Raw genomic sequence first — 23,793 nt, 5'->3', positions numbered from 1 at the left:
CACCGAGGAAAATTTTCAGCTTGGGGAATAGATGTAAGTCTGAGGGTGCCAAATCAGGTGAATAAGGTGGATGTGGCAACAATTCGTACCCCAGTTCATGAAGTTTTGCCATGGCAATAACACTTGTGTGCAGCAGAGCATTGTCCTGATGAAAGATGACCATTTTCCTTGCCAAACCAGGCCTTATTTCGCGTATCTTTTCCTGTAGTTGGTCTAGGAGGTTTGCATAGTATTGCCCCGTAATTGTTTGGCCAGTAGGAAGATAATCTATCAGCAGAATGCCTTTTGCATCCCAGAAAACTGAGGCCATGACCTTTCCAGCCGAACGCACTGCCTTTGCTTTCTTTGGTGGTGGTGAATCAGCATGTTTCCACTGCTTTGACTGCTGTTTTGTCTCTGGGGTATAGAGTTGACCCAAGTTTCATCTGTAGTCACAAACCGGCGCAAAAAATCTTGTTGGTTGCACTGAAAATGGGCCAGACTTTGTTCGGTCATTTCCAATCTGGTGCGTTTATTGTCCAACGTCAAGAGCCCATCTTGCGGATAATTTTTTCATGCCCAATTCTTCGTTTAAAATATATTATACCCGTTCAGAAGACATCCCTACAGCTTCAGCAATCTCCCGCACTTTCAGTCGACGATCCTCCACGACCATTTTATGCACTTTTGCGATAAATTCTGGAGTCGTGACACTTTTTGGCCGTCCACTATGCGGATCATCATCCAAGCTCTCCCGACCAAATTTAAACTCTCTGATCCACTTGGCAACAGTTGAAAATGAAGGAGCAGAGTCCGCCAGTGTGTTCTGAAAGTCGGCATGAATTTCCTTTGCTTTCATACCTTTCTTTACAAAGTATTTAATCACTGCTCGAATCTCAGTTTTTTCCGTTGTCACAAATCACTACGCGGGAACAACAGAGTCGTTACTACCACACTCCTGCAGCTAGAGCACTGACGTGCCATGTGTTCGCTCACAAAGGATATGCAATTATTGCGCGGGAACTTTGTTGCTCTAGCACTGACATCTAGTGGCAATTCCAAGAACTTTTCAAACCGTCCTCGTATAGGAAGACTGACAGATTATCTAGAGTTAACATAATATTCCTAACTCAATGACAGCAGGAAATTCTCATCCTAAAGCAATTACTATGGATTCAGTACTTCAAATAATTCAACTTGTGAACAAATCTTAAAACTAAGGAAAATTCCCTTGATAATGTATTATGTATGTAACCTCACCATGAATTCTATGTGGAACACTTGATAGTTAATGAAGTACTCCATAAGTGTATGGAACCGTCTCGTCTCATGACACACCTCCTTAAAATTATCGAAAGCAGATAGGATGATTTCGTGACCACCCTTGACTAGACATATTGCAGCTAGGAGTTCGAGTACCAAGGCCTTCGTCCTGAAAACAAAGAGACAAGGAAACAAGTAACGAACATGTAGAAAATTGGGCAATTCAATCTGCAATCTAATATTACCCAGCACAAACTCTGTCTGTACACACAGGCAAAGTGAAGGGTGCCTCAATGGCTATTAAAATAATGTATACCGTTGTAAGGTTAACTTAAATTCCTTTCTGTACATTTCTATACACAGTATGACTTAATTTGCACTTGTTTCTTCCTTTCAATTACTCAGGTAGACTGCTGGGTTACTCTTCTTTTGTGTTTATCCTGTGTTCCTAGCCTTTTACCACCTGAATTCATCTTCACCTTTTACTCTCTTCCCTTTCCTATGTTAATCTGGCTTCTTCCCATGCTACACTTCCCACATAAAGATAGAAGATCTGTCAAGATGGCCCCTCAATTAGTATTGAAGCCCGTCCTCATTATGAAGCTAAGAAACGAGATCATCACGGGCTGAAATGAAATGGATATAGAAGTGGGATTGATGAGAAGAAAACCAATCTATTTGAAAACTGCAGTGTGTGAGGATGTGGAAATTGTCTTTGTCCTTTTCTGTTTTCTTTCTATTCCTCCTTTCTTCCCACACTGACCTGCCATTGGGTTTATGCTACTCTGTTTTCCTTTCGCTGTTCTTATCTTTCTAAACGTGACTAATGTATCTTTTTTTTCTTTCCTCCCCCCTTACTGAAATGGGTTTCTAGCCATCAGTGAGCTTTGAAAGAATGTGTGACGGCCCAATTATGGAGCAATTATTCTAAGGGTTTTCAAATATGATACACACGTGTTAACTAAACTTTGATAAGGAAACTGTCAGGATTCAGCCCCACAATTTTAGGGAACGAGTGCCTAATAAACAGCGCTACACAGCTAGCCATAGCTTTTGACATCCTTATTTTATCTTTTATTTCACTGACATCAAAGGTAAATTAAATCTTTCATTTAATAAAAATAAACTAGTGTTGTAGTCTTCGGACAGTACAGTTCCTTTCAGGCACACTTCCAATGGAGGAGAGTTGCATGTACCATTTTAACCACATCAGTCCTCCTGCCAGTCTTAAATTTTAGGAACCGAACCCAAACCTCTCAGAATGGCAGCTAATGGCGCTAACTATTACGCTACACTATGAGGAAATAACCCCACACCTATGATCAATAATAAGCAGTTACTATTGATGCTCTCACAGCCCGTAGTTCTAGGCATGATATAGGTTTTCTTGGGCTTTTTGACACTGCATAAACCCAAAAAGCCTATATCATGTCAATATGCAGTTACTTCAAAAAAAAGCAGACTTAGTCAACGTACTATCTAAAAAAGTGGTTTAATGAATTCATAAATACAAAGAGAACAGTAAAATTGCAGAAGATCTTTCTACAAACTGATCTTACCTGGGACTCTTGTGCATTAAGCTGAGAGAGATGCAGTTGATGGCCTCACGATGCTGGATGACCATATTAAAGCCATACTGCAACAGAAATGATTCCCTCTTTAAGCAAGGTGCAACTGTCACTCATTACAATGAAGAACAATAGTACTGTTCATAACAATTATGGATTCTACCTTTTAGGGAAATAACCCACACCTGCGATCAAGCACGTTTGAAGTTAAATTTCTCACAAGGTCATTGGTAAGATGGGAATATACCTGTATCCAAAATCACAATGTATCATTTATGTCTATATGCTCTTATGTTAGTTCAATTATTAGTGTCTCATAGTAACACCATGATGGCAACAGAATAAATTCTACTCATCCACATTCCGTTACATCCTACAGCATGTAGAATCTGTGCCCAGAATACCAATCCCAGTCAAAAGAGGCTGCTCAACTGAGGAAGCAATTGAAAATAGACATTATGCAAACATCAAATTTTGAAAACTTATTAATTGGGTAGCTATATAAATAACACATTAGTTACAGTAGACAAGAGAGATTCATATCATCATTCAGTATTTTATGAACAGAAAGTATATTTTCATTTATATAAATGCCTAGTGCCAATTGCTTAACAATGTTTGTAATAATGTTTCGTCTAAATAAAAAGAATAAGTGATAAAGATACACTTTGACGTATGTTCGGAATAGCATAGGTTGGACTTAATTGACGCTTTATACTCTACTTGATCATGTTTACACAGGAGTGTTGGAAAAAAAAATAGAAATGAAAACATCAACTTATAAACAATTCTACATTCCTGACTTAGGAGAGACAAAAACAAGAATTATTTACTGCACCTGAACCTTCAAACTGTAAACCTGCAAGGTATTAATCATGGTGGTGATAATCTTGCATTATTAATGGGTACCTCCTCCTCATACACAAACGAGTTCTTGCACTAGGTAGCATATATCAGAACATCGCATTGCTCCTGCAACAAATGATCCCAATTCTCTATGGCAGCATCAGCGAGCTCCTGTAGAGTAGCAGGTCGAGTTTGATATCAGATCCTATGTACACGTAACTGCATTCATTTCTGGGCATAATGCAGTCTAGTTCATTTGGTTGATGCAGTGTCCTCACTGGGATTTGAATTAATTTAATTTAATGTTATTTGCTTTACGTCCCACTAACTACTTTTACGGTCTTCGGAGACGCCGAGGTGCCGGAATTTAGTCCTGCAGTTCTTTTACGTGCCAGTAAATCTACTGACACGAGGCTGTTGTATTTAAGCACCTTCAAATACAACCGGACTGAGCCAGGATCGAACCTGCCAAGTTGGGGTTAGAAGGCCAGCGCCTTAACCGTCTGAGCCACTCAGCCCGGCGGGGATTTGAATTGAGACTGTCTCTCAACTAACTCACCCCTGCAATGGAGTAGTTAAGTCTACCAGTTGCCTAGCAAATATTAGCTTGCCATGACCTTCACTTCACCAGACGCTAATAAAAACTTCCGTTTCACAGGAACTCTCACAGTTAGATGTTGTGATACAGCTCTCAAACTTTTTCAAAGGGCAAGTTAAATTTTTAAATCAGTTTTTGCATAAAATAGCCTTGGTCTTTCCATCATAATCACCACTGATCTCTCAGTCAAGTATAATTATTATTCATTAATTACAACAATATATTAAATTTCATTTTATGATGTTTTGGCTATCCTTACACATTGACTTCGGACTAGGCAGGAGGTCTCCACCTCTAGTTGATTTAACAAGGCTCAGTAAACACTTTTCCTACCTTCAAAGCAGGATTCGAGAAATGAATCCGAGTACCGGTATATGGAAAAAAAAAAGCGTGGAAAGCACTCCTAACAGTCATCATACAAGAATTCTCTAGACTGTTGACATTTTGATTGAGACTAAACCACTGCCTATGCTCCATTTATGCACAGACCATATCCTAAAACAGGACTGCAATATAAACAGGACACATTTATTAAGATCTAATATTTTAAATGAAAAAACAAACAAATTCAAAACCTACAACATTCAGGATGCTGAAGTATTTTTTTCTGCTATTTCTAATTGCAATCTTCAAGAAAAGTTGTGTCAAATTATACACAACCTTCCTATTCTGAAGAAAGCCATTTTTTTTTAAATGTCCATAGTGCACATCAACCAATATTTCAGATTTACTACTACTACTACTACTACTACTACTACTACTACTACTACTACTACAATAAAAGCTACATATTTTGAGAGATGGTAGGGAGTCAGAATTTTGCTACAGGAGTTGAACATGCCAGAAGCCAATATGACTCAGTAGTAGCATTTAAATACAATCATCTTCAGCCAGGATTGAATCACATTATCCTGAGAACAGAAGGACAAGGCCTAACCAACTCTGTCATCAAGAACAGTTTGTGGATTTCTCTCCAATAGGGATGGGACACATTTACATTTCCAAAACTAATACTTTGAAACCTTTATTTGCAGTGGCAGCTACATACCTCTTCATATTCCTAGACGTCCAGAGAGCTGTAATTAGACAGATACTGGAACCCAACATTATAAAATATGTTGACAAACTAGTTTCACACTATTCATATGCTGCTGGAATGAGAGAGGACAAAATAGTCATATCAGACAAAATGCAAGCAGGGTTTAATTTTTTTTTTTAATGATTTTATAAATTCTTTTTTATATTTGCTTCTTACGACACACCAACACAGGCTGGTCTTATGGCAGCAAAGGAATATGACAGGACAAAGAAGGCAGCAACCATGGCCTTAATTATGGTACAGCTCCAGCATTTGCCTTGTGTGAAAATGGGAAACCATCTTCAGGGCTGCTGACAAAGGAGTTCAAACCCATCATCTCCCAAAAGCAAACTTACAGCTAAGAGACCCAAACTGCATAGCCAACTCTCTCTGTAAATCCAGTATGAAGGGCTACAAAATCTTAAATCTTTCACCACTGAAAAAGAATGGAAATCTGCAGCTATCAATTGTGAAAGTAGCTTGTCCAGCTTCTCCTTCTGCACATCACTCATTTTCTTTCGTACTAGTAAAAAAAAAAATTTACGGCCAGGCTGAGTAGCTCTGGCAGTACAGCATCGGCCTCCCAAGTATTAGTAGTACATCTGTTGCTTCACTGCCCCACAAATTGCAATCTGTGATGAAGGTTCAGGAGGGAGAGGTATAGGAGATGGCACTCATGATGGCTTTTCAGGACCTGATATTATTTGAGTATCAAGAACACTATCAGAGCTACATGCAATGGCAGAATTTTAAGATATTTTAAATTATCTTAAACAACAACAACAACAACAACAATAATAATAATAATAATAATAATAATAATAATAATAATGGGTACTTCGTTTAAAAGCATTTCTTCAAATTATAAACCATTTCTCTGCAACAGAGTTTTTGTTCACATATCTCGCATCGGGCAAATTAAGTTACATATTCATCTCTTGGCACAGACCAGAGTAAAGTGTGGCTTCCACCGAAGTCCCAGTCTCATCCATGGCTGTGACAATATGGAAGCTGCTGGGGTATGGGTGGTACTGAGTAACGGCATTCAGAGCACGACTAGTGCATCTGAGTGTTATGAAAGGTGTTGCTCATAGGGTCAGTCGTGCTGCAATAGCACTTTCTGACCCAGTGAGGAAAGCAATGGCAAACTACCTCACTCCTTGTCTTGCCTAGTACGCCTCATTTTGGTGCTGCCATTGGTTTCTGCGGTTTCCTTATAACCGCATAACCTTTGGTTGTGCTATTTGAGGATCCAACCAGCCTCTGGGCTGATGACCTAACAGACAGACAGTCTGCGATAGTGAATAAGACCATAGCGGACTAATGTTTTGTCTTTAGCTCATCGCCCACAACAGAGCGTGTGAAACATGAAACAAAGTGGGAAGACCACCTGCAACTGTTTTTAAAAACTACGCTACTCTATGTATTACCACCAGAAAGCCTAATACAATGTACTTCAAACAAATGAAGAATATTTGTAACCAGCAAACAAGAAACTGTAGGAATGTAGTACTGCCTGTAAGCTGGTACAAAATTATCAGTTGCACTTGTGCAGGAGTGTGTATTTAAAGCAAATGGCTGTTCTTCCTTATGGAGCCCGACGTCTATTAGCAAATCAGAAACTCCCTACCCTTCCCTTCATTTTGCTGAGACCGTTATTTTTGTATCAGAGTCTCCTATGGAACATAATACTTCTGGAACAGCTTACTGTGATGGAACAGGATACACGTTACATTATTCAACTCCCATTTGTACTCTCCAACACGGAAGGAAATTTGACAGTTTCCTGGTCTCCATTGATTTTTAAAGTGTGTCTGCCATGCCTTTGTCTCAATGAACTGATCCACTGCTTCTGAACATTTACTCCCTTCTATTATATAGGCTAAGAATTTTGTGACATTCAACACTAAATCTCGCTGTGACCAGCCAGGAAGAAATATCTTGCAACATCGTATTTATTATTCTGCCATGCTTCATCATGAAAGATATTTAGCAAATTTAACCATATGTAAGAAAAAATTGTTATAATTTTTCATGTTGTCACTCGTGGATTTTTATCATACATGCACAAGTTTTTTAAAAACCTTTTAAAATGATCTGAACATTCTTAAAAATGCTATATATTGACCTAAAACTATCCAGACAGTTGAAATAACGACTGATCATCCGAAATCTGGAATAAATGCAAAATGATGCAAAATAAAAATGTGTTATAGTTTGTTATATTACAGAATGAATTTCTATACTACTGAGAAACATTTTAATGCTAAGACAAAAAAAAGATGACATTTCAACAACATCTGCCCCTAGTGATGACATTCCTTGACTTAGAAAAGGCTTACGATAGTGTACCCAGAGCAAAGGTATGGAAAGTACAGTAAATGCAACAGAAAGGATCTGGAAAACAAATGATGGAATGTGTGAAAGCTATGTACAAAAACTGTTTCAACAGTCCCCAGACACATGTGAGGACGACACAGTAGTTTGGAATTAAATGGGACTAAGACAAGGAAGTGTGCTGCCACCACTGTTTTTCATTATGGTTATGGACAAAATTGTGAAGGAGACCATGAGAAAACATGGGAACAGGGAGCTCTAGGCAATAGTGTTTGCAGATGATATTGTAGTTGTGTGGAGCAAACAGGGAGGAAGTAAAAGGACAACTTGATATGTTGAGAGAGATTATTGAAAATTACAGAATAAAAATCAGCACAGGAATGAACAGGACAATGGTGTTATAAGAAAGGAAAGGGACAAAACCTAGAAATTGTGGCGACATTCAATTACTTAGAAAGAAAACTGATGCAGGATGCAGAACTAGACATGGAGATCAACAAAAGGATTCAACCGAGTGTTAAAAACCTCACAATAAACAAAGAAAATGATAAGATCCACCTTTTCAATACTATATATTACATGAAAATTTCTAGATTTCTGTTAAATCATCACATTTATGAACTTTTGGTACCGATTTCGACAAAACTATATGTCATCATCAGCCTAGGACAAATTATAAAAAGACAATAAAATACATTAATCGTGACTCTTATAGTAATATCATAATAGTAATTTAAGAAATATACATGTTAAAACTAAAATAATATTTGCATATATAAGCTGATATTCATTAATATAATGGTGGTCGTTTTTATAAGGTGTACACCTTAGTAATTACAATTTTAAAAAGAATGACATTTTAAAAGAAAATTCAGTTTTTGTACTATATATTTGTAGTAAAATATAATTATCAGCTTTTGATCTGTCATATTTTTATCTATTGAACAGTTTGGTTCATTTTTAAGGAGGCGGTATAGCCATGTTTGACATGCTAAACGAAGTAAACAAACACTTAGTCATAAGTTGTTCCATGTGAGTATATACACAATGGAGTGTAAAGAATATTCTAATAGGGCTTCAATTTGGACTTGGCAGATGAAGAACTTTAGTACAATGTCCAATGTAACCAAAATAGATTAATTAAGTTTACATATAGCTGCAGGTTGATATTGACAAGCAAAGTGTTCATTGGAAAGTTCTTTATATTTGTCCTAGGCTGATGACATAGTTTTGTCGAAACCGGTACCAAAAGTTCATAAACGTGATGATTTAACAGAAATGTAGAAAATTTTCACGTAATATATAGTACTGAAAAGGTGGCTCTCATCATTTTCTTTGTTTATTGTTAATCTTGATTCAATACGGAACCCGAAGAATGAAATTCTTAACGTTAAATATTAAAAACCTGGTGAGGACAAAGGAAGTAATCGAAGTTTAGAGAGCTGATGTAAAATTCTTGCTACTGCTTCATACTTGCAAATGCAGCGGAGACCTGGGCACTGACAAAAATACAGGAGAATAAAATCCAGGTCAGTGAAATAGCATTTTTTATTAAGTAACTATGATAGGAAAGACAAGAAAAGGACAGAGTAAGAAATGAGGACGTGAGGAAGGAAATCGGGAGTGGGAAAGCATTACGTCAGAATGGAGAGGGATAAATTTAGATGGTTAGGACATGTTAAGAGGATGGAAGAGGGAAAGATGCCAAAATAGATGGAGACCCAGTTATGTAGAGGGAGACCCAGACTGAAGTGGATGAAAACGATTATGAGTACATAGTATAATTAGAAGAAACCTGGACTGGAAAACAGTTAAGCAGGAACGATGGTGGTTGGATAGATGAAGACTGACTGGCACAATAAACATCGCAACCCGGTGGAAACCAGGCAAGGGAAATGGATTATTATTATTATTATTATTATTATTATTATTATTATTATTATTATTATTATTATTATTTAGAAACTAACATCTTTAACACTAGCAAGCAGAGAAAACCTCACCTTATTATTCATTATAGCACGTAAACACATGATGCACACATGGATATCATCCTTAGCCTCACCCATGTTCAGTTTTGCTACATGTCTCGAACGGCGCCGAATTCCAGGACTATCAAACAATTCTAGTGATGGTCGAAGATACCCGTTGTGCCCTGGACTGCTGGCTGAAAGAATTATATTAAATCATTCCTGATATCCATTATAAACAATAAGCATAAAATAATTGTTTCTACACGTTTCCAAGATTAGCTTATCTATTCCATAAGAAGACTACTTCTCTTGAAGTCTGTCAAACAATTAAAACAAAAGTAATCAAACTCAAATTAATATTAAATGCTGCTTTTTTTTTACATGAAAGTAACGAGTTATTTATTAGTAATTATTAAATAGTGTGCAGTAAGAAAGAACTGAAGATACTTTAACACTTAACATGGAAAATTGGTGTTATAAATGCAAGGAGAGTGGGTTACAATCATTACCAAAGCATGTACCACATTTGAAGACACATATGAAGAAACTAAAATCAGTAAGAGAGTGAGTAAGACTAAAAGTAAGTTTACAGAGCTAACGAGATGTCTGGGGACAGTCTCAAACTTGAGCCTGCAGTGCCAGCCTCTTGTAAATTAGACATCTCTCGCTTCTCACATCATTCACCATTGTTAAATAAATTTTTAACAACCACTAAAATATTGTGCACATGAAACTTTAAATCAATAAATAAAACTATGTTAACATTTCAAGCTTGGTAATTTCTGGTTACAATACATGACAGAAGTTTCAAGTAAATATTTAGTGGCTGTAACTAGTATAGCCTAACAGGTCTTTCTTTTCCCCTATGGTAGTCACACTGCAAGAAAAAAAAAAAAATCTTTGAAAAGAATTACTGAGCAAATGTTCTGTATTACTGTACTTGGAAAATGGTAAGTAGACATACCAGGGCCTGCCAACCGTTCCTCAGATGAATTGCACGACTCCGACACCCTTTGTTCGTGACGCATCATTGCCAGCCGGAAGCTCAGGTACTCTATGAGATGATCCAGACCCTGGTTTTCATCATTCAGGAACTCTCGTACCCACCTGCACACAACATTTTTACCGATTTACTTTTCGTAACTAACAAAATGACAAGATATGTGAGAACCTAATGTCGCGTACAGATTGGAACCAGTACTGAAATGCTGAGGATACTTCAGGTTTGATGTTCATTACCAACTGTCAGGCATATCTGGGTGCTGGTGGTGGTGATTACCGTTTTAAGGTGAAGTACAAGTAGACTATCATCCCAGCCTAGAAACATACTCACAGAAAGAGACATCCCCAGTCATCCATATGAACTCAAAAGAACAACATGAAACATGAGAATAAGACAAATACCAGCTGCAGGTAAGTAAACAAGTCATTCGTCAAGGACAAGATGGTTCAAACCAGTGCCTATCATCATGTCGATTTAGTACTGAACTGTTTCACTATTGTAAGTGAATGGTCTCAGGTAATATGCCATCCACTAAAATGAGGACTTCCCAATGTCACCACCATCTGACACTTCCACTACACCAACACTGCCATTGGTCATGAAAGAAGTCTTACAGAAATTCCTCAAATGGGCCAATATCCTCTGTGGGTGGGACACAGAATACAGCGATGGTGTCTCCTGCGAGCTGTAAGAGGGAATTAAAGTTATATATTTAAAAAAAAAAAAAAAATCCCCACTCTTGGATAGCAGCTTCAGACAGTTGCTAAATGTTAGCAGGAATATTAGGATGGGAAAATTTTTCTCCTCAGTTCACACCATGCATGTACAACACAGATCATGTCTGCAAATTATGCAGGCCATATCATTCGCTGCATGCCACAAGTCTCAAGGAACCGACTGATCACTCTGGCTCGATGAGCACAAGCATTATCATTCACTAGTGTAAAGACCTTACCCACAGTGGCAGCAAATCCTGTAACTACAGGTTGGAGGAATTTTTTTTTTTTTTTTTTTTTCTTTCTTTCCTGTATTCTAGACCAGTCATGTTACCCGGATAGGAATTAAAGACATATGTCAACCAATCATGAACCCATCCCAAAACATGACAGAACACCTTGCGCTGTCAATGGCTCTCAACGACAAAGGGCTTGTTCCATCTCTCACTGGATCATGCCCCGATTCTACTGTTTCAGCTATAGGGGAGCAAGCTTATGGTGACCACATCAGAAATGAGCATACGCTTGCACTGTTCCCAATGCCATGGGCTAAAGGTTGTTTTTTTACCTCATATGAGATGCCCTATGATGTGATTTAGGTTTTGGCACAGGCCTCCTCAATATTAGTCCTTTCTTGTGCACCTGATTTTGCACTGTCTGAGCAGACATATTTATTCTGGTGGCACTTCAAAGATTTTAGTGGGCCTACAAATGCTGAAAGTAACAAATACCTGTCTTTCCTGTGAGCTGTTCTGCGTGGGCATCCCGCCCGTTGTTTATCAGCAACAGTTTGTCTCTCCCAGGACTTTTCCCTAACTCTAGAGACATTACTGTAACTTCAACATATGCTGTGGCATCCACCTGTCGCCATCCTTCTTCCATCAATGTCACAATTCAATTGGGGTCAGGAGCAGAAAAGGGTACTCTTGCAATGTTTACCTTAGTCTTAAACGTGCTGTCTATACAATCACCCAGCTTACAAGTGATATTACACTGGCCGATATGCCAAATTCCTCCTTTCAGACAAATATTGAACCTGATCTGGGTTTAGGATCGCTGAGTCTCTGCACTGTATGCCAAATTTGACAGTAGGCCCACACATGTTTGAGGTACCATGACATATACCATGTGAAATCATAATATGCAAAGAGTTTTTTGGGTACTGTACATGAAGAACTATAATCTTTATATACTGTGCAGTATATCATATAAAGGCAATGTGCTGGCAGAAAATGGTGCAAGATTTAACAGCTATAAATACCACTTTTATATATTACTGCAAAAATTGCATTCATAAGATTTCAATGACAATCACCAATATTCCCAACAACCGTATGAACAGAAATTCTAAGAGAATGAAAGAAATATCTAAAATTCTCAGTGTGATGCAATGTACACATCCCCAGACAAATGAATCAATTACTTGCCTTAAAAATAAAAAATAAAATATGAAAAATAAAAAATAAAGCAATTTTAGTTACTACACAAGTTTGGATAAACAGATATTTAAAAGCATATAAAGCATAAAAAGCATATAGTGATACGTACAAGTGAGTTATGAAATCAAGTCTAATTGCACTTATTTCTATTGGATTACGCAAAAACATGTGTACATTGAACTTGCTGAACATATTTCAGATAAACCACACGTTATGCATTAAGTTGCAACTGCTATAGCTATTGAAAAATTAATAAAAGTGTGTTTATTAATAAAACCTCATCCTAAACATGGCTCACAAAATTTCTGTAGGAGTTTTGGAATGTTTCTCAACTGAAACAAGACCTCCAGAAATGTTCAAAATTGTGCGTTTTTCAAACTTCATATTAATTTCACAACTGAAAAACAATAGGAAGAGTCAGTATAACTACATAAATACAAGTTTTAATATGGTACTCACTCTATATGGTTTGTGCGTAATGAAATTTCCAAATCCCGAAGCACCTGCGTTGATGTTGCATCCCCGACCATTTTTCGTTTCTGTAAAAGGAAGTAACTTGAGATCTATTATAACATTTACAACAGTAAGCTACCCAGTAAGCTTTCCAACTCACTATCACCCATTCTAAATTCCCTTTAATTAGATTGCAACCTATCAAATCAGATGAGATGCTACCAAATGTTAGTGCTTGGCTTATGGGGGATGGAGTGTGCAAAACAGTAAGTGGAAATACAATTTAGTTGTTGCAAATGAATGATGATACAAAAGCACATCAATGGGCTATAAGCTGAACATTTCACATAATTCACTACCCTGGATTAACGTATGATATTAGAACACAGAATGCAATACATTGCAAATTGCATTTTCTAGTAGTACTTTCATCTTAACTGGGTCCAAAACTCTTGTCTGACATATCCTTACACATGGCGGAGATGGAGGAAGATTATTTTTTGATGTGTAAAGAAGAATAGCCTATAGTTTAGTATGATATTTACATTATGTGCAAATGCATTAGCAGATAGTATCCATGGGAGTGGGTAGTATCCAGGAGATACTCTCACTTAAATCACTCAAGGAATAGAATGACAAGTAGTATTCCCTACAATTAGAAAAAACACACACACACACATTCTTGGAAGGGGGGAGGAAGGTACCATCATCATGCAATCATGCAGGTTAAAATTACCATGCCCATCAGCATGTGGGAGAGGGGTAAAGTTTCCCATACTAATTATTCTTGGCCTTTCGAGCAAACACACTAGACAATATAGTAAAATTGTAATATATATGAATCATGTATAATTGAATACAGTAAATCACTCATTCAAACTCCCCTACAATATTAATTTTTATTTAAAATATGGAGTACTCGAATTGGATCAATAGGTACCACCATGGAAATGCCAAACATATCAGTTTTTAACAAATATGAATATACTGTCTCATAGGTATGGAGACTGATAAGCTATGAACTTCATGTTGGTCAGTATTGAATTGCAATTACAAGAAAAACAATCAACTATAATGGTCCACCTATTCAATGCATTTTTGTTGTGTAATTATTACATTACATCACATCTGTCTTGGTGGTACTAGTTTCGGTCACGGGTAACCATAGTTTTCATTCCGTCTTATTTTATTTTCGTTCATTTTCTAATTTTGGCCATCATTTTTCAGATAATACTTCATAGTCTATGATCCATTTTGAACTGCATCTTTTATCAGACAACCACCTTATAGGAATAGTCTGATTTAAGCTTCATGTGTGTGACACTTATGCTCCAAATGTCAAGATACATTATATGTGTGCTGCTTCTATTTAACTTTTACCACACGAAGCTCCATTTCTAACAGAGGAACCTTACAAGGACTATACTTACAATGTAACGTTATCTTATTTCTAAGACCTTTGGTTGCTCCATTTGAATGCTATTGAACCTCATGCATGGAAGCTGCAAGAAATTATGACTTTAGCATGTTATATGGAAAAGATTTTTTGACAATTTCTTGAACTCGCACAAGAATAATTTTAAATTTTAATTTTCTTCTATTTTCATACTGCAACATGAATTCAGATCACGTCGCATAGGAGTGTGTTTATACAGTAATATCACAGTCGACCTGATGATGCACTTTTACAATGTCAACTTGTGCCCATACACTTATTTAGTCGTTTTTATATGTCTTGTGTAATTATTGTCTCTCGGTTGATTGTCACTCTTGACCAAAAGTAGTACCACCAAGACAGATGTAATGTGATAATTACACAATAAAAATGTATTGAATAGGTGGACCATTATAGTTAATTGTTTTTCCTGTACAAAAGGAGACCTCACATGTATCAAAAACCTGATTTTAAAGGAAAGTGAGAAAAATTGCCATATGGTTGAAAATTGAAACAAAATTGGGTCAACAGATTTATGAATTAAACTAGCAAGATACCCGTGCTTCGCTACGGTATTATACTGAAATTTATAATTGAATGCTTATTGTTTTAGATATATAATCAGCCGAAATTCGCGATCTGACTCGTTTTCTGCGAGAATCCACCAAAATTCCAGATCTGACTCGTTTTCTATTAGATTACGGCACGTTTCCTCCCATTTATCAATCTTCCTTTCCAGCAATCGATTTCGTACTTCCCGGGCTAGGCTCAGGTATTCCTCCCGGTCAGTTGGGTCCGTAAATCTTTGCCATCTTTTCCTATAATCATTTTAATACGGATAAAATCCTTCAGGAGATCCGGCGTGGTGTCATACTGGGCGCCTTGGCGGCACTGAACCCGCGGCCGGACTGCATTCTTAGTCATTACCCGTCCAGGAGCCGTTTCCAGCGCGGTCCGCACATTTGACGACGGTCCGGAACATAATAATAATAATAATAATAATAATAATAATAATAATAATAATAATTTTTTTTTGCTAGGGGCTTTACGTCGCACCGACACAGATAGGTCTTATGGCGACGATGGGATGGGAAAGGCCTAGGAGTTGGAAGGAAGCGGCCGTGGCCTTAATTAAGGTACAGCCCCAGCATTTGCTTGGTGTGAAAATGGGAAACCACGGAAAACCATCTTCAGGGCTGTCGATAGTGGGATTCGAACCTACTATCTCCCGGATGCAAGCTCACAGCCGCGCGCCTCTACGCGCACGGCCAACTCGCCCGGTATTATTATTATTATTATTATTATTATTATTATTATTATTATTATGTGTTGCTGGAGTGGCTGATGACAGGGAAACCGGAGTATCCGGAGAAAAACCTGTCCCGCCTCCGTTTTGTCCAGCACGAATATCACATGGAGTGACCCGGATTTGAACCACGGAACCCAGCTGTGAGAGGCCGGCGCTCTGCCGCCAGAGCAACGGAGGATCCTTATAAGTACATTAAGAACAGTAATATCAATTGGTAAACACCAATGTTCACGTCTATTACCTTCAGTTTTGAGATATAAGTATCCCCATAAAAATAATTTACTTTTTTTACTTCAGTTCACACTAACCCCCCCCCCCCCCCTAAGTGAATTTTCCCGCAAAAAATACTTGTTTCTTTAATAGTAAAGGATCATCTAAATACCAATTATCACGACTCTAACTTCTTCAGTTTTTGATTTGTGTGTCCTCATGAAAGGAATTCAACTCCTTTACACTCCCGCACTCCAAGATGGTTTCCCCCCCCCCCCTCCCCAAAACGCGTTTTTCTTTGTTTTTAAAGGAGATCCAAATACCAATTTTCACGTCTATAACAACTTTAGTTTTTATTATATGTATGTATCCTCATACAATTAAGTCAATTAATTCTTCAATTATTTCACCCCCCCCCCCCCCTTCATTGGATTTTCCGAGAATACGTGTTTCATTACTTTTAAAGCAGATTGCAAATATCAATTTTTCACGTCTGTAACATCTTCATTTTTGAGATATCAGTAGCCTAATTAAAAGAATTCAACACCATTTTCAGTCACTTTTACCCCCCCCCACTCAAGTGGTATTTCCGAAAACTAAAAATACACGTTTCTTTATGTTTAATAGAGATAAAAATACCATTTTCACTTCTGTAACATGTTAAGTTTTTTAGATATACTGTAAAAATTCTCATTTTATAATTTCTCCCCTTTTGTGTTCCCCTTAAGTGGAGTTTCCAAAAAAAAAAATCACCTATGTTTCTTTACATTTACAGGAGATTCCAAACACCCACTTTTTACGTCTGTAACGTTTTACGTTTCCAAGATATTCTGTAGATATAGTCTTTCAAAAAATTCACCCCAATTTTTCACTCCTGTTTAACCGCCATTAATTGGATTTTCCAAAAACGAAAACGCACGCGTTTCTTTATTTTTAAAGGAGATCCCATATACAAATTTTCAGGTCTGTAATATCTTTCGTTTCTGAGATATATGTATCCTCATTAAAGGCATTCAACCCATTTTTCACCCTTTTACACCCCTCCTATTGGGATTTACAGGAAACAAAAAAATACGTGTTCCTTTATTTTTAGAGGAGATTCCAACTACCAATTTTTACACCTGTAAACTTTAAAGTTTTTAAGATGTAGACACACTCATTTTAAAATATTCACCCCCCCCCCTTTTCACGCCCCAATATTTGGATTTTCCAAAAACGAAAATATACGTGTTTCTTTACTTTTAAAGTAGATCCCAAATACCAATTTTCAGGTCTGTAATATCTTCAGGTTCTGAAATATAAGTAGACTCATGAAAGGCATTCGACCCCTTTTTCAACCTTTTCCACCCTTCCTATTAGGATTTTCCGAAAAAATATATATATACACGTGTTTCTTTATTTTTAAAGGAGATTCTAAATGCCAATTTTCACATCTATAACCTTTAAAAGTTTTGAGATATACATACACTCATTTTAAAATATTGCCCCCTTTTCACCCCCCTATTTGGATTTTCCAGAAACAAAAAAATACTTGCTTCTTTATTTTTAAAGGAGATCCCAAACACCAATTTTCAGGTCTGTAATACCTTCAGTTTGAGATGTAAGTAGCCTCATTAAAGGCATTCAACCCCTTTTTCACCCCTTTTCACTCCTCCTATTGTGATTTTCCGGAAACAAAAAAATACGTGTTTCCTTATTTTTAAGGAAGATTCTAAATACCAATTTTGACATCTGCAAACTTCAAAAGTTTGGAGATATAGATTCACTCATTTTAAAAATTCACCCCCTTTTCACCCTCCCATTAATTGATTTTTCCAAAAACAAAAAAATACGTGTTTATTTTTAAAAGAGATCAAAAGTACCAATTTTCAGGTCTGTAATATCTTTAGTTTCTGAGATATAAGTACCGGTATCCCGATTAAAGGCATTCAACCCATTTGTCCCCATTTTCACCCTTTTTCGCCCCCTCCTATTGAGATTTTCTGAAAACAAAAAAAATACGTGTTTCCTTATTTTTAAAGAAGATTCTAAATACCAATTTTTACATCTGTAAACGTTTAAAGTTTTGAGATATGGATACACTCATTTTAAAATTTCACCCCCCTTTTCAACCCCTTAGCGACGGAATTTCCAAAAATCCTCTTAGCGAGCACCTACATCTTAATATGAATCTATGCCCAAAATTTCTTTTCTTTATGTCCAGTAGTTTTGGCTCGGCGATGATGAATCAGTCAGTCAGTCAGGACAAGTTATTTTATATATATAGATTTGATAATCAGTGATAGAACAAAAATAATTTTGTTCTTTTAAGATTTTCATTTTGTACCTAAGAGGTATCTGTAAACACACTTGCACATTAGAAGTCTCCATTCTTAAGCAATGATATGCCATAGCTACAAAATTAATAATAATAATAATAATAATAATAATAATAATAATAATAATAATAATAATAATGGCTTTACATCCCATGAACTACTTTTACGGTTTTCGGAGACGCCAAGGTGACGAAATTTAGTATTGCAAGATTTATTTTACATGCCAGTAACTCTACCGACAAAAAGCTGACGTATTTGAGCACCTTCAAATACCACCGAACTGAGCCAGGATCGAACCTGCCAGGTTGGGGTCAGAAGGCCAGCGCCTCAACCGTCTGAGCCACTCAGCCCGGCTTACAAAATTGAAGATTCCCCCAGTTTTGTTTATTTAAACTTCGGTTTTGATGATGATGCTTGTAAAGGGGCCTAACATCGCAGGTCATCGGCCCAAACTTCGGTTTTTAAAAATACGGATTACCTCATCATGGTAAATGAATGAATGAAAATACTTATTGAAGTCTAATGCAGAGATTAAAACAATTAAGCATTATTATTATTATTATTATTATTATTATTATTATTATTATTATTATTATTATTATTATTCATTTATAATTAAATTAATAGAATTTGAGGCAATATTTACATTGCTCATTTTTGAGAAATTGAAAAAGTATGCAACACTACCTAGTTTTTGGAATAGCCGATTTTTCATTTCCCACTTCAAACCAAGCTGGAACTACCGTTGCCATTTTCGGAGTTACTGCAGTGTGTTCGTGTAAGGAGTCCAGGTCTGAGCTGATAGCATCTGCGATTATTCCAGCATTCGCTTGGAATTGAAATGGGTAACTACGGAAAACATTTTAAGGATGACGATGGTTATAAAACCCTCGGGTTTTTGGTACAATGATTAGAGCTACACTAGTTTATCTTTACAACAGCTTTCAATCGTGTTAAATATTACAAGAAATGCATTTTATTATACTGGAGTTTGTATCTGTTGAGAGTATTTAACATAACGATGCTGCAGTAAAATGACCGGGATTTATCGGGATTCTGTTAGTGTACAGGCCTCAACATACGGTATTATGCGGTCGTAACTACTTAACAGTGTGTAGTTATCAACGTGCACTTAGAATATTGATAGACAGCACGCAGTGCATATCAACTGACATTGTTCTTTTTCGTTCCCTGCAACAATTTCATCCCGGAGTCCACCGCATGTAAATGTAATATTTCCGTTAGATTACTCACTTCCTTTGCTCTGAATGATAAAGAGCTATTAGCATCGCAGAGACAGACGACAAACAAGTGGACATTATACTCATTTCCTTGCAAAACAGATGTTTAAGGAAAACAGTTTTATGTGCCTTGATATCAATGCCATGGGATATACAGTTTTAAGCAGAATCAGAACACCTGTTCAATTTAAAAAATCTCACAGGCATTGCCTTGCGTTCGAACCGCAGCCGACTTGGTGAGAAGCCAATGACTGTCACTCCGGTATCACGCCCACGGAAACCTATCGTAGAGCGGAAGACAGTGCTTGATATCTAAAATACCGGGCGAGATGGCCGTGCGGTTAGGGGCGCGCAGCTGTGAGCTTGCATCAGGGAGATAGTCTGCAGCCCTGAAGACAGTTTTCCGTGGTTTCACATTTTCACACCAGGCAAATGCTGGAGCTGTTCCTTAATTAAGGCCACGGCCGCTTCGTTCCCACTCCTAGTCCTTTCCTATCCTAACGTCGCCATAAGACCTATCTGTGTCGGTGCGATGTAAAGCAAATTCCTAAATCTACAATATTTAAGAGTGCGAGCAAGTAGCGAAGTTCAGTATTCCCGAAATGCATTTATAAGCAGTGGTGAGATGAGTGCAAGAAAAAAATAATTGGGCTCGATTACAGTTAGAGAAATATTTTACTCAATTACGATCACAAATTACTTTTTCAGCAAGTAATCAGTAAAATGACAACGATGAGTACAATTATTTCACGGAATGTTAGTCTACAGGAAATCACTGCTTTTTACCACTTGGGGCTGGAATAATACAAAATCTTGCAAGGAAAAGGAGCAGTATTACTTCATATTGTGTGTGTGTTTTTTTTAGCATGAAGGCACTAGGCGAGACCAAACATGTGATACCTTGGAATTTTCAAAATGATATTGTTCTCCATGATTTTTATTTTAGTTAATAAATTATAGCGTTTGAAATGATTTTCCATTTACTCTGCAAATAAATTAATTGGTTCTTAAAATTCTGATTACTAATCCTCGACGTCTTAAGGCAGGGCCTCTCAGGGTGCATACACTGTGCACGGTGAAAAAGACGACTTCGCTTGGATGACCAGAGTGCAGACCCCCACTCCTCGATTCGGAGCAATAGCGCTGTCTCTCTGTCTCTCTTTCCCCACGCCTGTCTCGCTCGCTCCTCCTGTCTCCCTCTTCCTCACTTGCTCCGTAGCGCTCCAAATACGAGCCGAGTTGAGCCGAGCTTAGTCGAGTAGCCCAGAGACGAAGAGTTGGTCCGAGCCGAGTGGGACCGATGCACTGTGCACGGGAACTCTGCGCCTCAGTTTGCACGCGTGAGATTTTGGGCGTTTGAGAGGCCCTTAAGGGGAAGTACACCTTTGCATTCACTGAAAAGACGCCCTACAGGGGCATTTGAAGGAATACCTGTGTTTAATTTGAGGAACATCAATGGAATGGTTTTGGAAGTACTGGAGATGTAAGAAAGTACCTCTTTCCAGAATTGGTGAAGCTACTGTAGCTGTAGTAGAACTGAGAAAGTTATCTTCACCATAATTTATTTTTTCACGTTTCTGCTTCCGTGCGATGTATATCAATTACTAGGATGTGAGTATTACAATTTTATTTCAAGAAGTAAATTACAAGTAAAAATTAATTGTTAAAACTAACTATTACAATAAAAATTACTAAGAATATAATCGCTATAATTCGATTAACTTTACTCACTTACTTCCCAACTCTGCTTATAAGTAAGAATGTTATTCACACTGGAAGGTAAGAGCATTCAAAAGATAAATTCATAAGCAAAACGTTAATCAGCACAGAAAGATGTTTTATCACAATCACCTGAATAGTAGTATAAAGAGATTACATCAGGCAACACATGAAACAGACAGCTCTCAAGAAACCATTGAGCTTCACAAAGTAGAGTCCCATATCACACTGCATGCACCAACGCCTAATATTTTTTGCTGGCTATTTAATCGTCGAACTGACAAAGTAACAAACACGGGTTTTCTGAGACGCTGGGAAGGTAGCGTCCGTCGCCTCAAATATGGACCTAAAAAAACGACGATTCTAAGTGTTTTTATCGTATGTGGCTTGTTTTGGTAGTGTATTCTTATGGGTACACTAATGTACTTCGTATGTTTCGCAGGAATGAAGATAAGCTATGTGATATTATCGCATGTGCAAGGAGAACCCAGCGATAAACAATCGTAAGAGATCGTACAACAGTTCAACCTTATGCCGTGAGCTGCACTCCTTATCGCAATGGTTCTTAGCTTAGTTAACCAATGTCGGAACTGTGGATTCTACCTGCCTTAACGGTAGAAAAATGTGAGCCTCAGAAGCTTCTTTCTGCTCTCCTCTAAAGTTAGTGAAATGTCACGGTAATTTACCTTTGACGCCCAGAATTTAAGTAGGCCTACAGCAAGGGCATTTGCCGGGTGTGAAAATGGCAAACTACGGAAAAGCTGCTGACGGTGGAGTTCAAACCTACAGTCTCGAATACAAGCTTACAGCTACATAATAATTAAGAAGAATAAATTTCCCTAAGTACCAATCCCTTTCGGATCATCAGTAAATTGGATGATTACCGATAAAACTTCCCATATTGCAGTATGTTATGCACTGCCTCCACCCCTACGTCCTCAGATTAACGTCAACCAAGAAAGCTACCCATCGACCTAATCAGAAGTTGTTGGATGAATGTTACTATTGATTAAAGAATCGGGAGATACTGTTATCCTCAAATAGTATGGTAACACGCGGTAGAAGGTCGACGGACGAACTACTTCACTCATTGTATCGCCTGACTACCGTCCAAATAAGGGTGGACGTTAAGTACAGCTTCCGGCTACGTGCCGGCAGTCAGCCTGGGACAAAGACCTCAACTTCCAAAACAGATACAGCAGATCACAAGATGACTAAAGACCGAATACCGTACCGATAATAGCGTCCTATCAATTACACACTCCACCCATTACGGAGAGAGAGAGAGAGAGAGAGAGAGAGAGAGAGAGAGAGAGAGCACTTTCTGTGCAATCATGTCCATGACCACAGTCATTAGAAATACCCTACCAGTTTACTATGAAGAAATAGCTCCCAATATGATGGATCTTAAACACTTCCAGGAAAACCTCTGAAAACAGCCCACAAAAGTTCTGTTCTACCTTCTGCGTGGCTAACGCCACAAATTCGTATCAGCTTCCGAACAAAGCTTCAGAGGGGATTGAAAGTACGTGTGCTTTTCGTATAAACACATATATAATGACCGATCAAGCAGCTAATAGCAGGCGGGTCTCAAGGAAACACAATAGAACATTACTGAACAAGTGAAAATATAGCGCACTCCAAGAAGGCATTTACTGCCTGAATCGACATTTTGACACGAACACTAACTGCTTCCGTAAGGTCTGGAAATTGCAGAATACTGCTAGATTGTACGAGCTCGAGTGTCAGTTATCTATCCAGGCTGTGTATACACCACTAGGATCACTCCAGCTCATTCATGATCAGATCAATATAGCCTACAATTGTGATAATGGACAGAATACATAATGTTATATCACAAGAATGGCTGCACACACACACACACACACACACACACACACACACACACACACACACACACACACACGGCACTCCGGTTTACGCCGAACGTTTATTTACCAAAGATACTGAGAGGAGCAGGTACGGAATATCGCATGTGCGAATGGGTGGGAGTCCGAGACAGCACGGTCTATCTAACAGGATAAGACGTTTCAACAAAGCTAGCCTTTGGCATGGAAGTTATTATTATTATTATTATTATTATTATTATTATTATTATTATTATTATTAGCTGATGTACCCGTGCTTCGCTACGGGATTCTTAGAAAGACTGTCCTTGTGGTTTTCATAACTACAGTTAACTTAGGCCATTACAAAAACGTCAGTAGAAATGAAAATCCACAGCCTGTTTCCAGTCAGTTGACCGGGTCAGGAATGGAATGAAGCGCCCATTTAGCGGCGAGGATAG

General features: G+C 37.7%; 1 protein-coding gene across 1 annotated transcript in view; it reads right to left on the bottom strand.

Moving 5' to 3' along the window:
- The window catches only part of Frl (formin-like protein), a 477,209-nt gene that overhangs the window by 135,946 nt on the left and 317,470 nt on the right, over window positions 1-23,793 (bottom strand). Inside the window, exons 4-8 of the mRNA XM_067142136.2 lie at window positions 13,260-13,339; window positions 10,607-10,749; window positions 9,673-9,836; window positions 2,802-2,878; window positions 1,240-1,411 (exon numbers count right to left, since the gene is read on the bottom strand). Of these exons, the coding sequence (XP_066998237.1) occupies window positions 1,240-1,411; window positions 2,802-2,878; window positions 9,673-9,836; window positions 10,607-10,749; window positions 13,260-13,339 (636 nt within the window). The remainder of the gene's footprint in view (window positions 1-1,239; window positions 1,412-2,801; window positions 2,879-9,672; window positions 9,837-10,606; window positions 10,750-13,259; window positions 13,340-23,793) is intronic.

The sequence above is a fragment of the Anabrus simplex genome, chromosome 2 (genome assembly GCF_040414725.1).
Source record: "Anabrus simplex isolate iqAnaSimp1 chromosome 2, ASM4041472v1, whole genome shotgun sequence".
Taxonomy (NCBI): domain Eukaryota; kingdom Metazoa; phylum Arthropoda; class Insecta; order Orthoptera; family Tettigoniidae; genus Anabrus; species Anabrus simplex.
This window is presented reverse-complemented; position numbering and strand designations above follow the sequence as displayed.